The sequence below is a fragment of the Phoca vitulina genome, unplaced genomic scaffold, assembly GCF_004348235.1.
Source record: "Phoca vitulina isolate PV1807 unplaced genomic scaffold, GSC_HSeal_1.0 scaffold25, whole genome shotgun sequence".
In the NCBI taxonomy this organism is placed as follows: domain Eukaryota; kingdom Metazoa; phylum Chordata; class Mammalia; order Carnivora; family Phocidae; genus Phoca; species Phoca vitulina.
The window spans coordinates 40,869,271-40,894,078 of record NW_022589728.1 but is presented as its reverse complement, the minus strand read 5'-3'; the positions used below and the strand labels follow the sequence as shown (position 1 = coordinate 40,894,078).

The following is a 24,808-nucleotide window of genomic DNA, read 5'->3' as shown; positions in this document are numbered from 1 at the left end:
TTTAAAGATTTTATTTATTTATTTGACAGAGAGAGAGCGAGAGCAGGAACACAAGCAGGGGGAGTGGGAGAGGGAGAAGCAGGCTTCCCGCCAAGCAGGGAGCCCGATGTGGGACTCGATCCCAGGACCCTGGGATCATGACCTGAGCCGAAGGCAGACGCTTAACGACTGAGCCACCCAGGCGCCCTACACCATTAGTTTTGATGTAGTGTTCCATGATTCATTGTTTGCGTATAACACCCAGTGCTCCATGCAGAACGTGCCCTCTTTAATACCCATCACCAGGCTAACCCATCTGTGGTATTTCAAAGTTAATTATAAGTAATTTCTGAATTATTGTCTTCTATTTATTTTTTCTTGGCACGAGGAGGGTCCTGGACATAACAAGTCAACTCTTTAGTCTTTGGGAATGTAACAGGGTATTTGACTGGATGTTTTTCCAGCTATTTTGATGAAGACATACTCATTACCCTTGTTTTACAGCAGTCTTGAGCAATCACATTTTCTTCTTGGATAATGTAATAAAAGATAGGAACAAATTTTAAAAATGCAAAATGGTATTATCATTCAATGCACATGGACTACTATTGGTAGAAATAATGCAAAGACAAAACTAAAGTTAGCTAAAATTGCATACCACAAAATTTTTTAGAGTTCAAAAACTGATCGAACATCCCTTCTTTTTTGTTAATCCTAAAAACCCTCAAAACTTTATCTGGGAAACTCAAGGTTGGTAAAGCAAAAATAATCAACAAATGATAACTACCAATTACCTAAAAACTGATAAATTTTCTTGACTAGAAACTGATGGAGTAATACAATTTTGTTAATATTTAGGTATTCAAAATTTGACTTAGCAAAACTGCATTTGGTAGAAATTATGGTTTTAAAAACTCATGTTGGCAAAAGCTGTAATCAGTAAAATATGATTCATAAAAAAGTGACTGAGGAATCAAATCTTTGTTGAAAAGTTTACACGGAAAATAATCCTGAAGGTAACAGTTCATAAAAATGAAAATAAAAATGGGCAATGATGGAGGTGAGTTCATAGTTAATTTCTAAAGCTACTTTCTCATGAAAATTAATTTTAAGATAATTCTGTTTTAGTATTTTTATAAGCATAAAGTCAGATGTACTTTGAATCAAAATGGCAGTTTTGAAAAATACCTATTGTTCTGGGCATCTGGTGATGAGCAGAATCAAAATACCTTCCTCCCAGGACTGGTTTAGTGGGGAAGGCTAACGTTAAATCATTTGTCACATAATTAATTGCTGAGATAATGCTGAAATAATAAGGCAAGATCTAGCTTGGCAGTAAGGGAAATTTAAACTGTATGGAAGGGGGGCGCCTGGGTGGCTCAGTCGTTAAGTGTCTGCCTTCGGCTCAGGTCATGATCTCAGGGTCCTGGGATCGAGCCCCGCATCGGGCTCCCTGCTCTGCCGGAAGCCTGCTTCTCCCTCTCCCACTCCCCCTGTTTGTGTTCCCTCTCTCGCTCTGTCTCTCTCTGCCAAATAAATAAATAAATAAAATCTTAAAAAAAAAACAAAACGGCTGCCTTCAGCTCAGGTCATGATCCCAGGGTCCTGGGATCGAGCCCCGCATCGGGCTCTTCAGCGGGGAGCCTGCTTCTCCCTCTCCCTCTGCCTGCTGCTTCCCCTGCTTGTGCTCTCTCACTCTCTGTCAAATAAATAAATAAAATCTTAAAAAAAACAAAACAAAACTGTATGGCAGGGTGAATAGAAGTTGGAAGAAGAGGTAGAAAGCCCTTCGGCTAGACGTAGTATGTTTTCTTAAAGACCATTAAGACTAATGGATTTTAAGAAGGATACATAATCAGATTTACATTTAAAAATATAAATGTAAATTTAAATATAAATTTACATTACATTTAAAAATAGATACATATAGTAAATATGGAAAATGGGTTTAGGGAGTAGAGGTGGCAAAAGAAGATCTCAGTAGGCCTTGGGAAGATCCTGAACGGTAGTTCAGATCAGAGATGGTGATTTGAAGAGGGGAGGGTATGGAGAAGGCAAACAGTACAGAGCTTTGAGAGCCAAATGGGGGCTAGAATCACCTGGATCTGTGGTTGATTGGCTGTGGAACTGAGAGTAAAGGATGTCAAGGATGATTTCCAACTTTTTGGCTTGAATGAGGGTGGTGGTACTCTTACTGAGAAATGAGAAAACTGAAGAAGGAGCAATTTTTGGAGAGAGGACAAGTGGGCATGATGCATAGAGATGTTTATGAGACATTCATGTAAACTGGTCTGAGGGGTAATTATGTACCGATACACAGATTTAGAGTCATGATCTGGGCTAGAGAAAAAAAATACAGGTTTATGCAGGGGTGGTATTAAATCCATGGGAGTGGATGAACTAATTTAAGGAGAAGGGCACAGCGAGAAGGTCTAGAATTCAGGTCTGATGAGCTGGCAAAGATGTTTAAGAAGAAGCAACCAAAGAAGTAAAAGGAAAAATTGAAATGTGTTAGGAAAGTTGTAAAAAAAGGGTTCAATATTTTAAGGAGTAAGTGGTCAACATTGTCCAATGCTTTTGAGAACTCTGATCAAGACTAAAAAAATACCATGTGAATTTATTGACAAGGAGCTCCTTAATGGCCTTCAACAAGGGTAGTTTTGGGGGAGGACTGGACTGGAAACCAGATTGGAGTACAGATCTTCTTTGACTTGTGGGGTTATGTCCCAATAAACCCATCATAAGCTGAAAATATTGTAGGTCAAAAATGCATTTATACACCTAGCCTACCGAACATTATAGCTTAGCTCAGCCAACCTTCAACATGCTCAGAACATTTACATTAGCCTACAGTTGGGCAAAATCATCTGACACAAACCCTATTTTGTAATTAAGTGTTGACTATCTTGTGTAATTTATTGAATAGTGAGAGTGAAAAACAATGGTTGTGAGTGTCTTGGTTGTTTACCCTCATGGTTTCATGGCAGACAGGGAGCTGTGACTTGCTGCTGCTGCCCAGCTTCACAAGAGAGGATTGGACCATATATCACTAGCCCCGGGAAAAGACCAAAATTCAAAATTGGAAGTAGATATTTTTCCCATGGATGTTGAAAATTTACCTTTAGTTCCTAGAGTTTTAAAATGTTTGGAGTAATTACATTATTCTACGTAAACTGAGTTTATATAACTTTGAGATAATAAGAAATTTATATTCATTGTTCTCATGGTCATGCTAGACCTGACATTTGAATTTCTCAATTTATAAAATACTAACTGGAGTATGATCAAATATTCTTTCATAATTTTTAGTACCATCTAATTTTCTTATGCTTTTATTTTTGTTCAAATGACCTTACTACTTAAAGTTGACTATCTCTAACAATGTGATTTTTATTTTATTTTATTATTATTTTTTAAATTCTAGTTCACTCAGCCCCTAAAGAAATAACAGTACCTAAAGGACAAGAAGAGGAAGAACCTGATAGCCTAGTTAAATATTTCAGTGTTGTTTGGTGTAAGGCTTCAAAGAAAAAACACAAAAAGTGGGAAGGTGATGCTGTTCTCATTGTAAAGGGAAAGTCACTTACATTAAAGGATTTGGAAGGCAAAGACATTGGAAGAGGTATTGTGATATTCCCTGATGTTTATGATTTGGCCTAAAATTAGTATAGATCTGAGCTTACATAATTAAAATGATTGGATTTTATAAAGGGTTAGATTAAGATGCTCTTTCACTTGCATGTCTAAATTATCTCATAATAGTCTAATAACAGTCTTATGAATACTAGCTCAGTGAAGCAAATCCCATCCCATGGATTCATTTTCTCTAAAATGAAATCGTTATATACGATTATTTTGGTATTTTTCTGAGATTAAGCAGTTTGTCTTAGTGTACTCCCCGCCCCCCCCCCCCCAGTCCAGTGCTAAATGATTAGCGTTAGAAAGATGTTGATTTCAGGAGTGGAATATTATCTAATTTCAATGATACCCAATAAAATTTGAAAAAAAAAAAACATGGCTAGGTATGATCTAGATTAATACATCTACACTGGAGGTCATCGTTAATTCTATTATAAAATGTTGCCAGGATGATTTGTACTAATACAAGTTAGCTCACAAATTCAGAATGCTTAATACCAACCATGTTTTTTGACATTGTCTCTTATTGTTCATTTTGAATATGGCCCATTACTATAAAATCCGTTTTTTGTTTTTTTTTTTTAAGATTTTATTTATTTGACAGAGAGACACAGCGAGAGAGGGAACACAAGCAGGGGGAGTGGGAGAGGGAGAACCAGGCTTCCCGCCGAGCAGGGAGCCCAATGTGGGGCTCGATCCCAGGACCCTGAGATCATGACCTGAGCTGAAGGCAGATGCTTACCGACTGAGCCACCCAGGCGCCCCTATAAAATCCATTCTATATGTTCATTCATTCATTCATTTAATAATATCATACTTTATAGTATGTAACTGTTAAGTGCCAAGCACTATGCTAGGAGTAAACATTCAAAAATGGATATAATTTCTAGTTTAGTGGGGATAGGGCAAATGTAATTGATAGGAGGCAGTAAGATAATTGTTCCATTGAGAATTTTACTCCCTGCAGTGGGAGATAGAAGGAGCATTTAGGTCTGCCTAGGAGGCTGGGGAAAGCTTCATAGGAGTTAATTGTTTAAGGTAGTATTTGAAGATAAATAGTTTTGTAGGGTATGAGAAAGGGGCATACATAAGAGGGAATAGTATATACAAAGGCACAATAGGAGAGAAAACTACTGGTTCAGCATTTCAGGAATGTAGAATGTGAAGGTCAGTGACAAGAGTGAGAGTTGAGGCTGAACTGAATTATCTGCAACAGAATTTTTTTATAAAAATATTGAGGGGTGCCTAGGTGGCTCAGTCGGTTAACTCTCTGACCCTTAGTTTTGGCTCAGGTCATGATCTCAGGGTTGTGGGATTGAGTGCCGCATTGGGCTCCTTGCTGGGCAAGCCTGCTTAAGATTCTCTCTCTCTCTCTTTCTCCCTCTCCTCCTCCCCATCTCTCTCTCAAAAAAAAAAAAAAAAAAAAGTCACATGCTCTACCTACTGAGCCAGCCAGCAGCCCTAGCTATATTTTCAATAATTAAAAGAGGCCTTGCTTTCTCTAGAGTTTGGCTCATTTTTATAGCTTTATTATTTATTCCTTCTGATTTTTTAGTTTTTTTTTTTTTAGACAAAATGATAAATTATGTTTTCATTCTGGTTAATGGGTTATACAAGGCTATTTGCATTCAAAGCACAGTTTTCATTCTGTACAGTTATGGGAAGGTGACTATGGTATCACTGATTAAGTCATCTTAGGGTATCAGTAAATTAAATTCACATTCTCCCTTCTCAATTTAAAGGCATTGCATATAAATTCAAAGAGTTTGAAAAGATTGAAGAGGGCCACAGAGTGATGATTGGTGGAAAAGAAGTAGAAGTCATGGGTATAATCTCTCCAGATGATTTCAACAGTGGCAGATGTTTTCAGCTTGGAGGAGGAAGCCCTGCTATCTCAAGTTCTTCTCAAGCTGCCAAGAAGTGTTTCTCTAACCCCTTCAAAAGTGTTTGTAAACCAAGTTCAAAGGAAAATAGACTGAATGGTTTCCAAGATTGTAAACCACGCCATGACCCACATGTACCAAGTAAGATGTAAAAAATAATTTGAATATTCTGTTTTTACTGTCAAAAGATATTTGGCATGTGAATTTAAAGTTTAAGTTTTGTTTAAAGTTTTCAGATGAAAGTATATATTATTCAGGTAACAACTGAAATAAGGAATAATGTTGAAGTTGTATAATATAGTTTGGGAATCGTATAGGTAAATGTATAATTCTAAGAATACAGTAATGAAAATGTCATATTTTGTGTTGAAGGAAAAATATACAGATTGGAGATGTATACACACACATTCACATATATATACGTAATGATTTTGAGTAATATCTGACATCTTCAGCAAAAAGAAATATTAGTCAATTCGTGAGTCAGGATTATGTTTATACTTCTCTTTTGATGACTGTATGTCTTGATAGCATACATTAGTGTATTAAAATGTTGAATGGTGGAATAGCAGGTAAAGAATTTAAATTTTACTCATGAGAATTCAATTTAATGAATTAATTTTCACATTTATGAATCTAATTTAAAAATCATATTAAAAAATAAACCCTTGCCTGTTTTTTTTGTTTTTGTTTGGTTGTTTGTTTTGATTGTTTATGCAAGCAGGGATTTCTTCGGTGCCTTTTTTTGCACTGGGCCCAGTGGTAAACTGTTATCAAAGATCTTCTCATTTGGTGAGGAGGCAGACAAGTAAATTTGAATTATAGGGCAGTGGATGTCAAAGTTGGGGTATAGAGAGGCTGCTTTCATATTAGTAGTAAAATAAAAAGTACATAAAGCAACGTAATTATTTTTTGCAAGTATTATAGAAATAGGATTTTTGAAATAAAGGGGCCTTTGAGATCATTTAGTTCAGTCTCTTTGCATTTGAAGAAAACTGAGGCCAGAAAGATGAACTGAAATTGCTGAAATTAAAATAATTATTGACAAATTTGGGATAAAAACCCCAAATTAAAATTCCTAACTCTACTGGGTGTTATACACAACTAATGAATCGTTGAGCACTACATTAAAAACTAAGGATGTTGGCTAACTGAACATAATAAAAAAAAATTCCTATCTCTATGTGAGCTTATCTGAGACTTAATTGAAAGAGAGTGGAAGCTTCTGCTTCTGCTTTTTTATTTTTTATCCAAATACTTTATCTGTCCTGCCATCTCTTTTAATAGGCTTCCTTCTCCTTTATTCTTCTTTCTCTTTGTCTTCCTATTACATAATAGAAGGATATGGGGAACCAAAAAATAATGTGCTTATCCAAAGATGTGAGTTAGAGTCCCGATTTTGCCACTGAACTAACTGGTTCTTTGACTTCTTGGGGGTAGTCACTTACCTCACTCATGGCTTTGTCTCCTCAAGTCTACAATGTGGGTTCTAATCACTGCCATAGAGACATAGAGTGCTGCAAATGCTGTGTATAATACTTGTTGACTGAATGAAAAATTTTATCGTGATTGTATATATATGTGTACATGTACATATGTATGCGTATAATATAATAACCCTTTGTGTAAGTGGTAAATAGTTGATGATGCTCATTTATTTATCTTGCCAAGGGTAGAATTAGGTTGTAGACTTAAAATGAAAACATGAAAGATTTTATAAGCACTAAATGATGTGCTTCATTATTGTGAAGATAGAGAGGCATTTTTAAAATTTGAACTGGTGTCCCATTATTATTATTATTATTTTAAGATTTTATTTATTTGACAGAGAGAGACACAGCGAGAGAGGGAACACAAGCAGGGGGAGTGGGAGAGAGAGAAACAGGCCTCCCGCTGCGCAGGGAGCCTGATGCGGTGCTTGATCCCAGGACCCTGGGACCATGACCTGAGCCAAAGGCAGATGCTTAACGACTGAGCCACCCAGGCGCCCTCTGGTGTTCCATTATTGATTGGTCGTTTAAGTTTTATCTTTCTTGAAGATGGATGCTTTGTTAGTTGACTTAGATTCTATGGTCCTTCTTGCTTGAGAAGTGAATTCTCCTTACCTCTGTCTTCTCTTTTTTCCCCTTTGTGCTTTTCAAAAGAGAAAAAAAAATGGGGCCATTTCTTGGTTAGGAAAACACAAGGAATATACTCTTGCTTTGCTACTGGAATATAGAGGAATGCTGGGGGCTGAATTTTCCATTTTCACTCCCTAATCCTCTACCTGCCAGGAATTGACCTCAAAAATGGGAGTTCCTTTTAGTTGCTCAGAAACCTAGGAAGATCCACAGAAAAATTCCCTCTGGGTGACTGCTAATGGTAAACATGACCAAACTGTCATTCCTGTGACTGTATTTCTGCATTGGTGGATATTAATTTAATCTCCTGGAACCTGTTTTATCTTCCATTCTCATTTCTGTCCTTCTCTTTTTCCTTTTTGTTTTATTTTAAAAATCTATTTCATTTTTTAACCATGATGTAGATGTATAAGTATATCCCCAAAATAATTTTGATGAGTTTATTATCTGACTTTAGATTTATTAATTGAGAACTGCTTCCCAATTATATTTGATTTTGTATTTTTTGGTGGTATTTTAATCTTTTAAATTGTATTAGTATATTTCTACAGAATTACATTATTATTCTATGGTTACTTTTTTTTTTTGCTGCTTTGCAGAGATTCATGAATTTGACATTCATGAACATAATAATTAACTTTAAGCAAATAATGATGTTGAAGTCAATGGAAAATTTGTCATCCTTTCTCAATCTTCTGATTAATAGAAGTAATAGTCATTGTTTGTGTGTATAGAAGTGAAGATAATGGGAGCCTTTATGTTAAATTTAGGGTGCCTTTCCAAAATAAGAAGCTGTGAGCATTAGCAAGTGCAGCTTGGAAAAATTCCAATCTGTACTTCAGTTGGAGATAGTTCTCTTTGCTCTGAATACTGAACTATTAAATGTTGTGGCTTACTGAATTCTTTACTAAACAATAGTGAATTTCATTGGCTTTGAAATACTTTGGGGCAAATGAAGTTTGGAAAGCTCTTTGAAATTCTCTGCCTGAAATCTCACAGCAGTAAAGCATGAGATTATTTTTTAATTTTCTATTCTTGCTTAGTATCAGTTTTACTAAACATCAACTTTTTTTTTTTGCCACAAATGATGGCAAATAGTTATAGGCAATGAGTAATTAAAGCAAGATAATGTAGTTGCTGACAAAGTAAAATTGCAACACATTAATAGTTAAACTTTCATCTTTTTCTTAAGATTCTCTTGTAATGTCACGACCTGACAATAATCACCAGTGGATGTTCAATAAGAACTGTTTCCCTATTGTGGATGTGGTGATAGATCCTCATCTTGTATATCATCTCCGACCACATCAGAAAGAAGGAATCATATTCCTTTATGAATGTGTAATGGGAATGAGGTAGGAAAATAAATAATTTGTTTAGTCTAATCTGACTTTTTGTTTTTTTTTTTTTTAAAGATTTTATTTTTTTTTTAAGTAATCTGTACACCCATAATGGAGCTCGAACTCAACCCTGAGATCAAGAGTTGCATGCTCTACTGACTGAGCCAGCCAGGTGCCCTTAGTCTAATCTGAGTTTTGATTTAACCTGTAATGGTTTTCTAGAAAAAGCCTGATATGATGAGTCTCAGTATTTCATGAATGATACTTAATGTGTGCATTTATTCTAAAAGTGATTTTTAAGGATGCCATGTGCCAGACATCCTGCTAGGAGCTGGGCATATAGGAGTCAGGACCAAGGTCCCTACTCTTAAGTAGTTTTTAAAGTATTTGAGGAAATAGGTATATATAGTCAACCTTAATGTGGTACAATAAGAGCTTACTAGTATGAGAAAGGGTTATGGGGCAAAATGGCAGTAGCCTTTAATTCTGCTTATGGAAAAAAACGTTTTCTTCTTATCTTACCTCTACTTAAAAAAAGAAAGTCTCCCCCACTCCCGTTTATTTATTTATTTTTTTTCAGATTTTATTTATTTGACAGAGAGAGAGAGTGTGAGTGCGCGCGCACACAAGCAGGGGGGAGAAGCAGGCTTGGGGAGGCTCCATCCCAGGACCCTGGGATCATGACCTGAGCCAAAGGCAGACGCTTAAATGACTGAGCCCCCTAGGTGCCCCTCTCCCACTCCCTTTTAAATAGAGTTTTCTGATAAAGAATTGTGGTATCCTCTCTTAAAGATACTTTAGAGGAGGGGCACCTGGGTGGCTCAGTCGTTAAGCGTCTGCCTTCGGCTCAGGTCATGGTCCCAGGGTCCTGGGATCGAGCCCCGCGTTGGGCTCCCTGCTCGGCGGGAAGCCTGCTTCTCCCTCTCCCACTCCCACTGCTTGTGTTCCTTCTCTCGCTTTGTCTCTCTCTGTCAAATAAATAAATAAAATCTTTAAAAAAAAAAAAAAAAAAAAGATACTTTAGAGGATACACACAGACACACAAAAGCCAGACAAAGGAAGTAAAAAAGAATCAAAGGAACCTGCTAACATCTTGTTATATTTCCTTCTAGTTCTTTTTGTTTTGTTTTGTTTTTAATGCATAGGCCCTTGATTTTTAAATTGATCATTTAATAGGAATTTGAGAATGTAAATTCCCCCAAACTCTAAGAACCCTTTGAATGTTGACAGGTTAAGGGAATACTACATCCCAGAAACTTTCTAGACTCATGTTCTTTCTCAAAATATGATCTTCTTGGGGCGCCTGGGTGGCTCAGTCATTAGGCGTCTGCCTTTGGCTCAGGTCATGATCCCAGGGTCCTGGGATCGAGCCCCGCATCAGGCTTCCTGCTCAGCGGGAAGCCTGCTTCTCCCTCTCCCACTTCCCCTGCTTGTGTTCCCTCTCTTGCTGTGTCTCTCTCTGTCAAATAAATAAATAAAATCTTTATTTATTTATTTTTTTTTTTAAAGATTTTATTTATTTATTTGAGAGAGAGAATGAGAGAGAGAGAGAGAGCATGAGAGGGGGGAGGGTCAGAGGGCGAAGCAGGCTCCCCGCTGAGCAGGGAGCCCGATGCGGGACTCGATCCCGGGACTCCAGGATCATGACCTGAGCTGAAGGCAGTGGCTTAACCAACTGAGCCACCCAGGCGCCCCATAAATAAAATCTTTAAAAAAAAAATATGCTCTTCTTTTTGGAGATCTTGTCTCATTTGGCTGGGAAAGCATCTTTACTTTCTTTCACTTTTCAATGTAATCAAACCTGAACTTTGAACTCCTAAATATTCTTTGATTCCAGATCTTTTCTGGCACCCCACTGCAGCAGTGCTGGTACCTGATGTCATACAATTATATTTTGTCTGGATTTTTGCAGCGGCACCTAGCTTGTGTATCTGCTTCTGATCGTCCTCAGATTCATTCTACTTATTGCCACCAGCTTGATTTTTCTGAAAAACAGTTCTGAACATGGCATTCCCTTGCTTAAAATGTTTCAGACTCTCAGAACTTAGAGCAGTGTTTCCTGATCTGTAATATGCACTCCACTGGTGTTATGTGGGATCATTTTAGGTGAACATGGACAAGCCTTGTTTTTTATTTAAAAAATTCTAAGGATTTTATTTTTAAGCAATTTCTTTTTTAAAAAACATTTATTATTTTAGAGAGAGAGAGCACAAGTGTGTGGGGGGAGAGGGGCAGAGAGAGAGTGCTCCACTGATCATGGAGCCCAACATGGGGCTCCACCTCATGACCCTGAGATCATGACCTGACCTGAAACCAAGAGTTGGATGCTTAACCTGACTGAGCCACCCAGGTACCTCTAAGTAATCTCTATACCTAATGTGGGACTCGAACTCACAACCCCGAGATCAAGAGTTGCACACTCCACTGACCGAACCAGTCAGGAGCCCCACACCTTGTTTTTAAATTCCAATAGTAGCATATTTAGTTAGTGAATTGTTGGAAAAAAGTAGCATATTAAGTTTTTGGTTTCATGGATAAATTATGCTTGAATTTTCAAATAAATCTAAGTAAAAAAAAAAAGGGAGCCAACTTAAAAATAAACAATATAACACATATGGTATCACATATAGCAGAATTGTGATGGTGGTCATGAAGGCCTGATGTTTGGGAGACACCTGCAACATACAGTCTGAACTTTCAAGGATAAAGTATGCCATCTTTAGTCTCTCCCTGTCTTGCCAGGTTCATAGCCTTTGTGTTTCCTTGCTTGGATTTCAGTTCAAGCTCCAACTGTGTTGAACTACTTGATTCATGTAATGAATTCCTGTTCACCTTTGAAAAGGGCCATCTTTTCAACTTGCATTGTCAAGTTGTTGGTCTAAAATGATAATGGGGGTGCCCGACTGGCTGGCTTAGTTGGTAGAGCATGCATATCTTGATCTCACGGTTGTGAGTTTGAGCCCCACGTGGCGTGTAGAGATTACTTAAAAAAAAAGTCTTTTTTTTTTTAAAAGGTTTTATTTATTTATTTGACAGAGAGACACAGCGAGAGAGGGAACACAAGCAGGGGGAGTGGGAGAGGGAGAAGCAGGCTTCCCGCCGAGCAGGGAGCCCGATGTGGGGCTCAATCCCAGGATCCTGGGATCATGACCCGAGCCGAAGGCAGACGCTTAATGACTGAGCCACCCAGGCACCCATAAAGTCTTTAAAAAAAATGATAATAGAAGTGTCTGGATGGCTTAGTTGGTTAAGCATCTGCCTTCGGCTCAGGTCATGATCCGAGAGTCCTGGGATTGAGCCCCGTGTCAGGCTCCTGCCGCTCCCCCTGCTTGTGCTCTCTCTCTCTCTCACTGACAAATAAATAATAAAATCTTTAAAAAATTGATAATAATGGCTGTAATTCATGTTTGTGATTTTTTTTTTCTGTACTTTGAAATGGAAAACATAGTTGATTTTTGGTTATTATTTTTACTAATAAGAAAAAGAATTAAACTATAATAAAACTGTACTTATTTTTTTAAAATTTAAATTCCAGTTAACATACAGTGTAATATTAAGTTTCAGGTGTACAGTTGAGTCATTCAGCCCTTCTATACAACACCCGGTGCTCATCATAAATGCCCTCCTCGGGTGCCTGGGTGGCTCAGATGGTTAAGCGTCTGCCTTCGGCTCAGGTCTTGATCCCAGGGTCCTGGGATTGAGCCCCACATTGGGCTCCCTACTCCGCGGGAAGCCTGCTTCTCCCTCTCCCACTCCCCCTGCTTGTGTTCCCTCTCTCGCTGTCTCTCTCTCTGTCAAATAAATAAATAAAATCTTTAAAAAAAAGAATGTCCTCCTCAATACCCATCACCTATTTAACCCATCCCCCCACCCACCTCCCCTCTGGTAACCATCCGTTTCTTCTCTATAGTAAAGAGTCTGTTTCTTGGTTGGCCTCTCTCTTTTTTCCCCTATGCTTGTTTGTTTTGTTTCTTAAATTCTACATATGAGTGAAATCAACATCACTCATCATTAGGGAAATACAAATCAAAACTATAATGAGATATCCACCTCACACCTGTCAGAATGGCTAAAATCAGTAATGCAAGAAACAACAGATGTTGGCGAGGATATGGAGAAATAGGAACCCTCTTACACTGTTGGTGGTAATGCAAACTGGTGCAGCCACCCTGGGAAACAGTATGGAGGTTCCTCAAAAAGTTAAAAATAGAACTACCTTATGATGCAGCAAATATTTGCCCAAAGAATACAAAAATGCTAATTCAAAGGGATATTTACCCAAAGAATACAAAAATACTCATTCAAAGGCATACATGCACCCCAATGTTTATGGCAGCATTATCTACAATAGCCAAATTATGGAAACAGCCCAAGTGTCCATCGACTGATGGATGGATAAAGAAGATGTATATATACACAATGGAATAATTACTCAGCCATAAAAAAAAAAAAGAATGAAATCTTGCCATTTGCTATGACATGGATGAAACTAGAGTATTATGCTAAGTGAAGTCAGTCAGAGAAAGAACACTGTACTTATTTTTGGTACTATCCTTAATTCCTTTGGACTTTGTAACTTTTAAAAGATATATAAATAGGGGTACCTGGGTGGCTCAGTTGGTTAAGCATCTGCCTTTGGCTCAGGTCATGGTCCCGGGGTCCTGGGATCTAGCCCTGCATTGGGTTCCCTGCTCAGTGGGGCGTCTACATCTCCCTCTCCCTCTCTTTCTCAAATAAATAAATAAAATCTTTAAAATATATATTTATGTATCAAAGAGCCTTAATAGCTACAAAGTGATATAAACATGCCACTTATTAATAATATTCCTTATAATATTTAATTTTAAATTGCATTAACTGAGTGGGTCTGTAGGATAAGACTATTACCAAGTTACATATATATATATATATTAGATCAATATTTAGGTTTTTTTTTTTTTTTCTTACAGTGCAGGGAGCACTATGATTGAGGACTTCATTTACTGCCAGAGAATCATAAATATAGCTCAACAGATCTTTCTGGTTAACGATTGCAATGTAGTTTAAACTGTTTAGATGTCTAATGCTGAAACTAATAAAAATTGTTCAACTGTTAGTGATGAGAAGCAGAGTTATAGTTAAATTATTCAAATGTAGATATAAAATTGGGATACATTTCTAGTCTCTAAATATATGCATATGATAGTAACAGATGATTTAGATTCAACTGTCTAATTTCAGATTTGTTTTAGTAATTTAGTTGACAGTAAATATATAATGAATATAATTATCAAAGATTCAAAAGAGAGATATATTGTAAATCAGCTGCATGAAAATCTAGATAAAGGGTTTCGGGGGGTAGTGTTTGTCCTAATTACAAAATATCAGCTTTTGGTTCTTGACTAGTAAATGACGATATTAGGGGCATAAAATATTTTCCTATTGTGACTAGAAGAAGTATAATTATTTCTAACAGAGTGAATGGAAGATGTGGAGCTATTCTTGCTGATGAAATGGGTTTAGGGAAAACGTTGCAATGTATTTCGCTCATCTGGACTCTACAGTGTCAGGGACCCTATGGAGGCAAGCCAGTAATAAAGAAGACGCTTATTGTCACACCTGGAAGCTTGGTGAATAATTGGAGGAAGGAATTTCAAAAATGGCTAGGAAGTGAAAGAATCAAGATATTTCCTGTTGATCAGGTAAGAGACTTAGAACAGTTCATCTTTGGTCATTTTCTAAATCTCTATGCTTTTCAAATCAACACTGCAGTTTTCACTGTTTGTAGGGTAGTTTTTCAAGTGCATATAACTCTCCAACTCCTTTGCATAAAAATAGCATCTTGGCTTACAATTTGGCTTTGAGTTAACATATTCTAATTAATGTCTGTCAAGAATATGCTGCTTGAATTTGATTTTATAGTTTTAGCCCATGATTTGTTAGATATTATCTTTTTTTTTTTTTAGGACCATAAAGTAGAAGAATTCACCAAATCTCCATTTTATTCTGTTCTTATCATCAGTTATGAAATGTTACTTCGTTCTTTGGATCAAATTAAGAATGTAAAATTTGATCTTCTAATCTGTGATGAGGGGCATCGTTTGAAGAACAGTGCCATTAAGACAACTACAGCCCTCATTAGCCTCTCTTGTGAGAAAAGAGTAATTCTAACTGGTCAGTATTTACTTTGGGATGATATGATAGAATTTTTGCCTACTTACCATACAAGATTTGTAATATGCTTGGCAACCAAAGAATTGGTGGTGCTGGATGGAATGCATACTAATAAACCTATGGTAATTGAGTCTTGGTAGGATTCTGAATTTTCAAATCCTTATGTAATTTTCTGTAACCTACATTTTGAAGTTTTTGAAAAATAAATACAGTGGTATCATGGTAAAGAATCTAGGAGATGGGTCTGGACTGCCTCTGCTTGGTTCCTAAGGGTGATATGTATAGCTGTACAACTTTGGGCAAGTTATTTAACTTCTCTTTGCCTTAGTTTCCTTATCTATGAAATAAGGATTATAATACCATTTACTTCATAGAGTTATTGTGAAGGTCTCTAAGGAGTTAATTCACATAAAGTTCTTGGAAGACTACCTGACACATGGTAAATGCTTAATATAAGTATCCCTTATTTTTTTTTTTTAAGATTTTATTTATTCATTTGACAGAGAGAGACACATCGAGAGAGGGAACACAAGCAGGGGAAGTGAGAGAGGGAGAAGCAGGCTTCCTGCGGAGCAGGTAGCCCAATGCTGGGCTTGATCCCAGGACCCTGGGATTGTGACCTGAGCGGAAGGCAGACGCTTAACGACTGAGCCACCCAGGCACCCATATCCCTTGTTTTTATATGTATATGCTGCATGCATATCATTTGCTGGCCGAACTTGCTGGCCCAGACTGGAAAGGTGGGATGGCCCATATGTAAATACAAAAATCTTTTTCTACTCACTTCTTTTTAGCCTAGACTAGAATCAGGCCTGAGTAGCTCAATGTAGCTTTCCTCCCACAACTCACTTTGGTCTTGTGTGGCCCTTCCAATTTCTGGAGAATTATCCTTGTTTGAATGAGAGCTTCCACTCTCCCCTGTAACTTGGTCAATGGTTGACTCATATAGAGGTAAGTGGAAAATGCCAGAGCCCTTGCCTTAGGGTAATTTCAGGACCAACTTTATGGTACAATTTATGTGCTGAGCCTTGCTATAATTTATCTCAGGCTCAAGGAGGCCATCCTTGCTTAGTTTCTTCCCCTGCTATTCTCTGATTCCATTATTCTCTTTTCTCCTGAGAGCTTTCCCTCCATAAATGTTGTATAGCCAAATCCCTGTCTCAGGCTCTGCTCCTGGGGAACCCAGTCTAAGACACAAATCCTTCCCTGCATCGATTATTGGCAAATGGGATTGGACTATCATGAGTGGCTTGGATTAGTTGGCTGGGGTTGGATAAATGTCTGGAAGCCAGCCATAAGGATCCTTATACCTTTGTTTCCCCTTTCTTTCTTGCCTTTTTCATTCTGTGTATCTTTATTAGTCATCGTCAGGGAAATTCATTTAAAGGCTTATTAACAAAATACATACCAACATAAATATATTTTCTCTAATTCTTTCTACTATGGGTCCAAAAATTTAGAACTGACTAGATGTGTTAAAAAAATTAATTAGCATTGGTCCTGGAGTTGACCCATTTAATTTTGAGGGAAGCAATCATTAAATTCCCTGGCATTGTAAAATTTATGTTGTCTATGTTAATGAAGAAGTGCATTTTTATTTACCTCTTATATATACCTCTTATATTATCTCTTATTTATATTTTTGGACAACTTTTTCTAGTCTGTTATTTGAATGTCATCTGAAACGATACTGTTGGACTATGCTGATTTACACGTTCTTTTGATGTAATCATTGAAACATGCTAATGTTTCTTTGAAAATTAGTTAGCAAAAGTTATTGAGTATGTAATATATGCAGGGTATATTAATCCATTTGTGTCAACCTTTAGGATTAGTGAAGATCTCAGTCTGATCTGAAAACTTTGAAAGGTAATAGGTGCCATTCACTGAGTGTTTACTCACTGTTAGGCACTGTGCTATAGTGTGCATACGGAGTCTCCGCTTTTCACTGTAATACCACTGGGAAATTGTTAGCTTCCCACTTTTATAAGTGAGAAAGTTCTGAGTTTAACTTAAAGAGCTTAAGAAACTTGTCCAGAATCACACAGTTATAATAATATTAAGAATCACTAACAGTTATGGAACATTTATTGTGCTTTAGGCACTGTTCTTAGTATATGGATTAACTAATTTGATCCTCAAACCCTAGGAGCTGCATTTTATAGAAATCAACTGAGGTATGTAACTTGCTCAGGGTCACTCAGAGTAAATGATACTGTGGGATTTGATCCCAGGCTAGTCGGACTCCAAGCCTGTATGCAGCCACTATGCTGAATTTAGTACACAGTTAAACCAGAGTTAAAAATTTATTTGATTCTTAATATTTTTTGTTCAGCTGGGTTTGGCTGCTCTTTCTCAGCTCTAAAGCCTCTCTTTTAGTTTTCTTAGGGAAGAGAGTACAATGTTCTACAAAACCCTGTGACTATAAAACACAAACTTGACCTTTTCATCACTTTTTTCTTTAGGTACTCCAGTTCAGAATGATCTTCAAGAATTTTTTGCATTAATTGATTTTGTAAATCCAGGAATATTAGGCTCTTTGTCATCTTACAGAAAAATATATGAAGAACCCATCATTATATCGAGACAGCCTTCTGCTTCTGAGGTATAATTTACTTTTATAAAAAGGTTAAAAAAAGCAGTATGCCCAGGAAAGTCATCCACAACTTGGGCATTATTTAATTCAGGAAAAATTAAATTAGTGAATTCTTTATTTTCCCACAATCCTTCAACTCTTCCTGCATTCTTTATTTTAGGAAATATCACATTAAAAAAATCATAAGTAGGTACTTCACCAGGTACTTCACAAAGAATTGTAAATGACAGTAAACATATAAAAATACTCATTTTACTGATATTGAAAAAAGTAAACCAAAATAACCATAAAATAACTTTTATACTCTTTTGTTGGTGTTTTCGTTGGCTCAATTTACATAGGAAGAGCAAGTATAGATGAGAGTACTGTCCTCTACCGGTTGGAATGTAAATTGGTACAACTGGAGACTAGTTGGGCAGCATGTATCAAAAGCCTTAGAATTGTATATATTTTGTGTTGTGGCAATACCACTTTTAGGAATTTATTATAGAGAAATAATCATAGATGTGCTTAAAGATTTAGCTGTAAGGATAAAAAAGTATAAGGAAACAAATTGGAAACAGACATTTCTAAAGATAGGAAAATGGTTAAAGCAGAGTCTGCATGTTGTACACACCATGTATTTCATGGAATCTAAAATAATATCAATTAGATGCATCATTATTTTATGAACCACTAAGGAAAACGGGCTATCAATTATAGTTATAAGAAGGCATTGCTTATAAAACACAACCTATGTCAGAGAAGTTAAAGTGTAAAAAAGAAGTCTCAGAATTAATAAAATGATAGCAAATATTTATTGAGCATTTCCCATGAACCAGGAACTATACAAAATAATAACTTATGAATATATTTAATAGCATGGAAAATATCCATCATACATTATTTAAAAGTAAAATCACATTCATTTATTTACCTAACACTTATATATATGTTAAACACCTATAGTGGGCAAAATGCAAAGTGTTAGATCCTAAGGAATACAGTGAAGAGCCAAACTGACGGGTGCCTTGTTCCCATAAAGCTTCAACTATAGAGGTCTGTTTTTGTTACAAACAGGAAAATAAAAATAAAAATAAAATGTCAAATACATTTACATATTTGACATAAAGAAAAAAGACTTGGAGGATAGACATAAAGTCATGACAGCAATGGTTGTTTCTGGTTGGTTAAAGTAGGTTTTAATTTTCTTAATTTTAAATAACTATATTTTCTTGCTTTTCCTCAGTGAACCTATTTGTTTTCAGTGAATCTATTTCTTTTGTAATAAAAGTTGAAAATAGTTTTAAAATATGAGGGGAATTTTTTATGATTTTAATTTTTAAAAATTTTTATTTTTCCAATATTTTTATTTATTTTTAATTTTTTAATTTAAATTCAATTAATTAACATATAATGTATTATTAGTTTCAGAGATAGAGTTTAGTGATTCATCAGTCTTCAACTCTTCCTGCATTCTTTATTTTAGGAAATATCACATTAAAAAAATCATAAGTAGGTACTTCACTAGGTACTTCACAAAGAATTAAATTTAAATTTTTATTTATGCTACTCATTACATCATGTGGGAATTTTTTATGATTTATATAGAAATGAATATATACATACGGGATTTTATTTTAATCTTCACTGTGAAGTTATGTATACTCAAAAGAGAATTTAAACATATATTTCACTCATATGGTATTTTGACTTAAGGTATTGTGGTGAAAATTTAGAAACAAACCAAAGGAAACAGACGAATTGGAAACTAGCATTTCTAATGAACAATATGTAATGATTTTGAAAGAATTAGCTGTGCCTTGTGTCAGTAATTCTTGTGGGTTTAATTTTAGGATCAATAACTTGTCAAAATATTTGCTTCCAAGAATTTGCTGAATTAGTTCTTTGTTGATGATTTTAAGACTTATGTACCATGATAGTCTTCACATAAAAGCTTACTTTTAGAATAATTTAGTTTGTAGATTGTTGATTTCTGATGGCTCTCAATGGGCCAATAGCCAAACAAGGATTAGGAGACTTGTTCATTTAATTAAATGATGATACTGAACCTTTAAAGAGATGGTGGTTGGTTTTTCTATCCCAAACTCATACTGCATTTATTCTGTAAAAAAAAAAAAAATCTGAAGGGACATAATTAGTAAATGGTTAATTATTATAAGATGTTTAATATTCCTTTTTAGTTACAAGTATTCTTTGTTTATAACACTTTTAAGTTTGCGATTTTTCCATAGGAAGAAAAGGAATTAGGAGAGAAAAGAGCAGCTGAACTTACTTGCCTCACTGGACTCTTTATCCTTAGAAGAACCCAAGAAGTCATAAATAAATATCTTCCACCTAAAATAGAGAATGTAGTCTTTTGCCGACCAAGAGCGCTACAGGTTGAGCTTTATCGAAAGCTGTTGAATTCTCAGGCTGTCAGGTTCTGCCTTCAGGGGTTGTTGGGAAATAGTCCTCATCTAATATGTATAGGAGCTCTTAAAAAACTGTGCAACCACCCCTGCCTGTTGTTCAGCTCTATAAAGGTAAGTAGTATGTGAGACCGTGTCAAGGATGTGAGCTAAGGGTTCTGTGTCATGGGAATGTAAGCGGGCAGATTGGGCCAGTCCCAGGGGTTGCATTTGTGGGTTTTCCAGAAGCTTTACAGCCTCTCCTGTATGTTTCATCTGTACAACTTATCCAGTCTTCCCTTTGTTGAGAGACTGTCCATAGTCATAGGACTAAAGTAGGGGTGACATGGATGTGAGGCACTGCCTTCTGGAATTTGCCCCACGCCCTTCGGTATCTCGTCTAATACTTTTTTTTTTTTTTTTAAGATTTTATTTATTTATTTGACAGAGAGAAACACAGCGAGAGAGGGAACACAAGCAGGGGGAGTGGGAGAGGGAGAAGCAGGCTTCCTGCTGAGCAAGGAGCCCAATGCAGGGCTGGATCCCAGGACCCTGGGATCATGACCTGAGCCGAAGGCAGATGCTTAACGACTGAGCCACCCAGGCACCCCTCTCGTCTAATACTTTGCTGTGTTTTCTCTCCCTATTTTATATAGCCAGTCAGTTTTGTTTGGTGCAGACAAATATAAAATTTATCATTGAAAATTTAATTTTTTCCCATTATAAAAGTAATACATGATACATTCAATTTGTATGAAATTTATAAAATTCAGAAAATCAGAAGAAAATTAAAGTCATCTGCTGGTTAGAATATAAATTGGTACAACTGAAAGAAGGTTCGCAATATATATCAAAGCCTTAAAATTTTATGTTTTGTGGCCTGGCAATACTTTAAGAATTTATTATAAAGAAATAAAGCTTTCTAGCCAGAAAAAAACCCATATTTTAGTATTAATAATCTTAGCCAATACTTAATAAGGACTTATGTACCAAACACTAAATGCTTTTCTAGTATTGTTTATTCTTTATAAAACTCTATGAAATAAGTATTGTTATTACTATCCCCACTTTTTGGTGAGGGAACAGGGGCTCAAAGATATGCATATATAATCTTGTTCTAGAGAAACTTAATTTTATTTATTTATTTTATTATTATTTTTTTTTTAAAGATTTTATTTCTTTATTTGAGAGAGCATGAGAGAGAGAGAGAGAGAGTGAGAGCACATGAGAGGGGGGTAGGGTCAGAGGGAGAAGCAGACTCCCTGCCGAGCAGGGAGCCTGATGTGGGACTAGATCCTGGGATCCAGGATCATGAGCTGAGCCGAAGGCAGTCCCTTAACCAACTCAGCCACCCAGGTGCCCCGAGAAACTTAATTTTAATAATGCTATGCTTACTATTTTAAAGATTTATTTATTTCTTTGACACAGAGAGAAAGAGAGAGAGAGAGAGATTGACAGAGAGCAAGCACAAGCAGGGGGGAACGGCAGGCAGGGGAGAAGCAGGCTCCCCGCTGAACAAGGAGCCCAATGTGAGGCTCGATCCCAGGACCCTGGGATCATGACCTGAGCCAAAGGCAGCAGCTTAACTGACTGAGCCACCCAAGCGCCCCTATGCTATTTTAAAATCTACTTTTTTCACTAAATAAATCATGAACATTTTCTCAAATTAGGTATCTTCTCCAAGTGTGATTTTTAATGGTTGTATAGTTGAACTAACCATTTGGATAGTTAACAAACATAAGGCAGTTTGGAGTTCAGTGAGAGTTTTCTGTTTTGGAGTTAGAACTGGGTATTAGTCCCCATTCTACTATTTACCAGTTCTTTAATGACAAATTTAATCATGGTCAAGTTACATCTGTGAGCTTTTATTTTTCTTATTTCTAAAGCAGAGACAATAATAACTTCGGATGTTATTGTGGCAACTTGATGAAATGGTATGGAAAGAACCTAGCAAAATGCCTGGCCATAGAAGTTACACAGTAACTATTAATATTCTGTTACCCCCAGCGCATGCTTAACACTTTATTAAATAAACAACTTTTATTCTTTTATATTTTCTTTAAATATTAAAAGCATAATTTGCAAACAAAATGAAAGAAAACCTGTGGGTGCTGCATTATGCTTGAGGTCAATAGTTATATACTTAGAAAATGGAGTGTTCTACCAGAATTCTTCAAGTTTATCCTAAATGAGTTATATTTACATGGTTTATCATAGGAGAAGTCTGTAACTCTTAAGTAGGTAGGATTATAACAATTTATTAATCACCTTTTTAAGAAGCAGATTTTATATACAGTGATAAAAATTAAACCCTTTGGGCATGACGCCCAGCAAAAATAGAAGCCCCAAATTCTTCCTTAAAAGGCAGCCCAGAATGCACCAGTTAACCAGTAATAGGCATAGGATACTACAAGCTTCAAAGAGGGTACATAATTTACAATCTGAGACTTGTTTGATAAAGCCTTTCCTCTAACATCATAGCAAATGAGGATCGCTAGAAAATGCCTGAAATGAGCATTCCACGTGTATAAAGCATTAAGTTTAAGCCGTGTTTTTGTAAATATATTCCTGTTGAAACTAGTTTTTTTCCCCCAAGTTCAGTCAGGGTGATGGGTTTCTTTTCAGGAAATGTGAGTGGAATATAACTAAAAAAAAGTATAGCTGGTAATGAAAGCGTATTGACTACAGAGAGTCAGAAGAGTGAGTGCTGTGACTAGCTGATCTGAGAGGGCTAACTGGTAAATCCCTGTGATGGAGGTGATACATCAGACTGTCCTAGCATAAAGATATTATCTATTAGTTGATTCTTAATTAGGGGTCTTACGCATTATAATCTGGAAAGCTTTTAAAACTACATTTGTCCTTGCGGCGCCTGGGTGGCTCAGTTGTTGAGCGTCTGCCTTCGGCTCGGGTCGTGATCCCGCCGGGGTCCTGGGATCGAGCCCCGCATCGGGCTCCCTGCTCGGTGGGAGGCCTGCTTCTCCCTCTCCCACTCCTCCTGCTTGTGTTCCCTCTCTTGCTGTGTCTGTCTCTGTCAAATAAATAAGTAAAATCTTAAAACAAACAAACAAAAAACTACATTTGTCCAGGCCTCAACCCATATGGACTGATTGAGAATCTGAGAGTAGGACCCAAGTATGAGGATTTGGAAAAAGTGATTCCCCAGGGGATTCTGGTTACATGTTCCTGGCTAAGAACTTAGGCCATAAGATCACCATCTCCCTTGTATTTTGATTTAATATTCACAAGACAACTTTTTGCTAATGATTTGGCTTGCCTTGTGGTTTCATATGACAGAATGCATAGACCAATTGGCTTAAATAGGTGGGTCTCCTTTGAGAATAAATTTATATTCTGACTTAGTCTCTTAATTTGATACTTAGTATGGCTCATTTGCCTAGAGCTTAACCAGATTCAGTTTCTGATCATGAAAAGTTGTGGACTAGATCCTGGGTCTGTCTGTGGTCCTTTGATGACCTCTCCAAGGTGTTGGCATTTTAGCAGACCTAATCTGAAGCAGCCAGCATCTGTCTCTTTCCCCTTGTATATCCCAGTAATATTAATATCTTAGGGTTCCAGGTATTTTTAATCAAGTGACTTTACCCAACTATTGCTATATTTTGGGAATAAGCCAAATTAAAATCAGTACTTTGTGCCCAGCATCTTACACTTCAAGAGTCACTGCCCTTAAGGTGTTCCTGGAATTATTTTTTTTAAAGATTTATTTATTTGAAAGAGAGAGAGAGACTGTGTGTGAGCGGGGCTGGGTGGGGGGCTGGTAAAGGGAGAGAGATAATCCAAGAAGATTCCCTGCTGAATGTGGAGCCTGAGGCGGGGCTTGATCCCAGGACCCTGAGATCAGGACCTGAGCCAAAATCAAGAGTCTGACGCTTAACCGACTGAGCCACCCAGGCACCCCTGTTCCTGGAATTATTAAAGAGGGAATACAACACACATGAAAACATAGGGAAGTATAATAAAGTATACAGTTAACTTCTCAAATAAGGTCAAAACTGAAATGTACTTTGTTTTTTTTTAAGATTTATTTATTTATTTGACAGAGAAAGAGAGAGAGCATAAGCAGGCGGAGTGGCAGGTAGAGGGAGAGGGAGAAGCAGGCTCCCGCTGAGCAGGGAGCCCGATGTGGGGCTTGATCCCAGGACCCTGGGATCATGACCTGAGCCGAAGGCAGGTGCTTAACCAACTGAGCCACCCAGGCGCCCAAAACTGAAATGTACTTTGTAACCATAAAGTTTAAGAGTCAGTGTCTGCCACCTCCCCCCAAAAAGGGTTTATAAATAATCAGGTAGAATTTGCATTGGGTCCTTAAGTATTTATAGGATTGAGATAATTGGACAGAAAAATGAGGAAGCTTTCCAGGCAGGTGGAGTAGGTTGAACAAAGTTTCAAGAACAGTGATCAATCCAGTAAATGTGGAAGAGAGGGAGGAGACCAGCCAGTCTCAGAAATTTAATCTAAAAAGTGATGTAGTTATTAATAAGTGTATTTCTGGTTAAGTATTCACATGTCAGCTAGGCACTTTTGGAGGAGAAACTTCAGAGGTGCTGCTAATCACTTTGGAATAAAATTATTCTAAAAAACTGTTGGTAATATAAACAAAAATAATATAAGTAAGAATACATTTCTCTGTTAACTTAGGCAGAATTGTTCCTAAGGCAGAAGAAATTGTTAAGATTGAGTAAACTCT

General features: G+C 36.8%; 1 protein-coding gene across 4 annotated transcripts in view; it reads left to right on the top strand.

Annotated features, from left to right (window-relative positions):
* The window catches only part of RAD54B (RAD54 homolog B), an 86,598-nt gene that overhangs the window by 45,284 nt on the left and 16,506 nt on the right, over positions 1-24,808 (top strand). For 2 of the 4 annotated variants that reach the window (XM_032421755.1, XM_032421758.1), the window contains 7 exons: positions 3,404-3,601; positions 5,361-5,642; positions 8,814-8,976; positions 14,417-14,642; positions 14,907-15,114; positions 17,580-17,719; positions 19,945-20,235. In XM_032421755.1, coding sequence (XP_032277646.1) covers positions 3,404-3,601; positions 5,361-5,642; positions 8,814-8,976; positions 14,417-14,642; positions 14,907-15,114; positions 17,580-17,719; positions 19,945-20,235 — 1,508 coding nt within the window. The remainder of the gene's footprint in view (positions 1-3,403; positions 3,602-5,360; positions 5,643-8,813; positions 8,977-14,416; positions 14,643-14,906; positions 15,115-17,579; positions 17,720-19,944; positions 20,236-24,808) is intronic. The other 2 variants (XM_032421756.1, XM_032421759.1) reach the window with 1 other exon arrangement.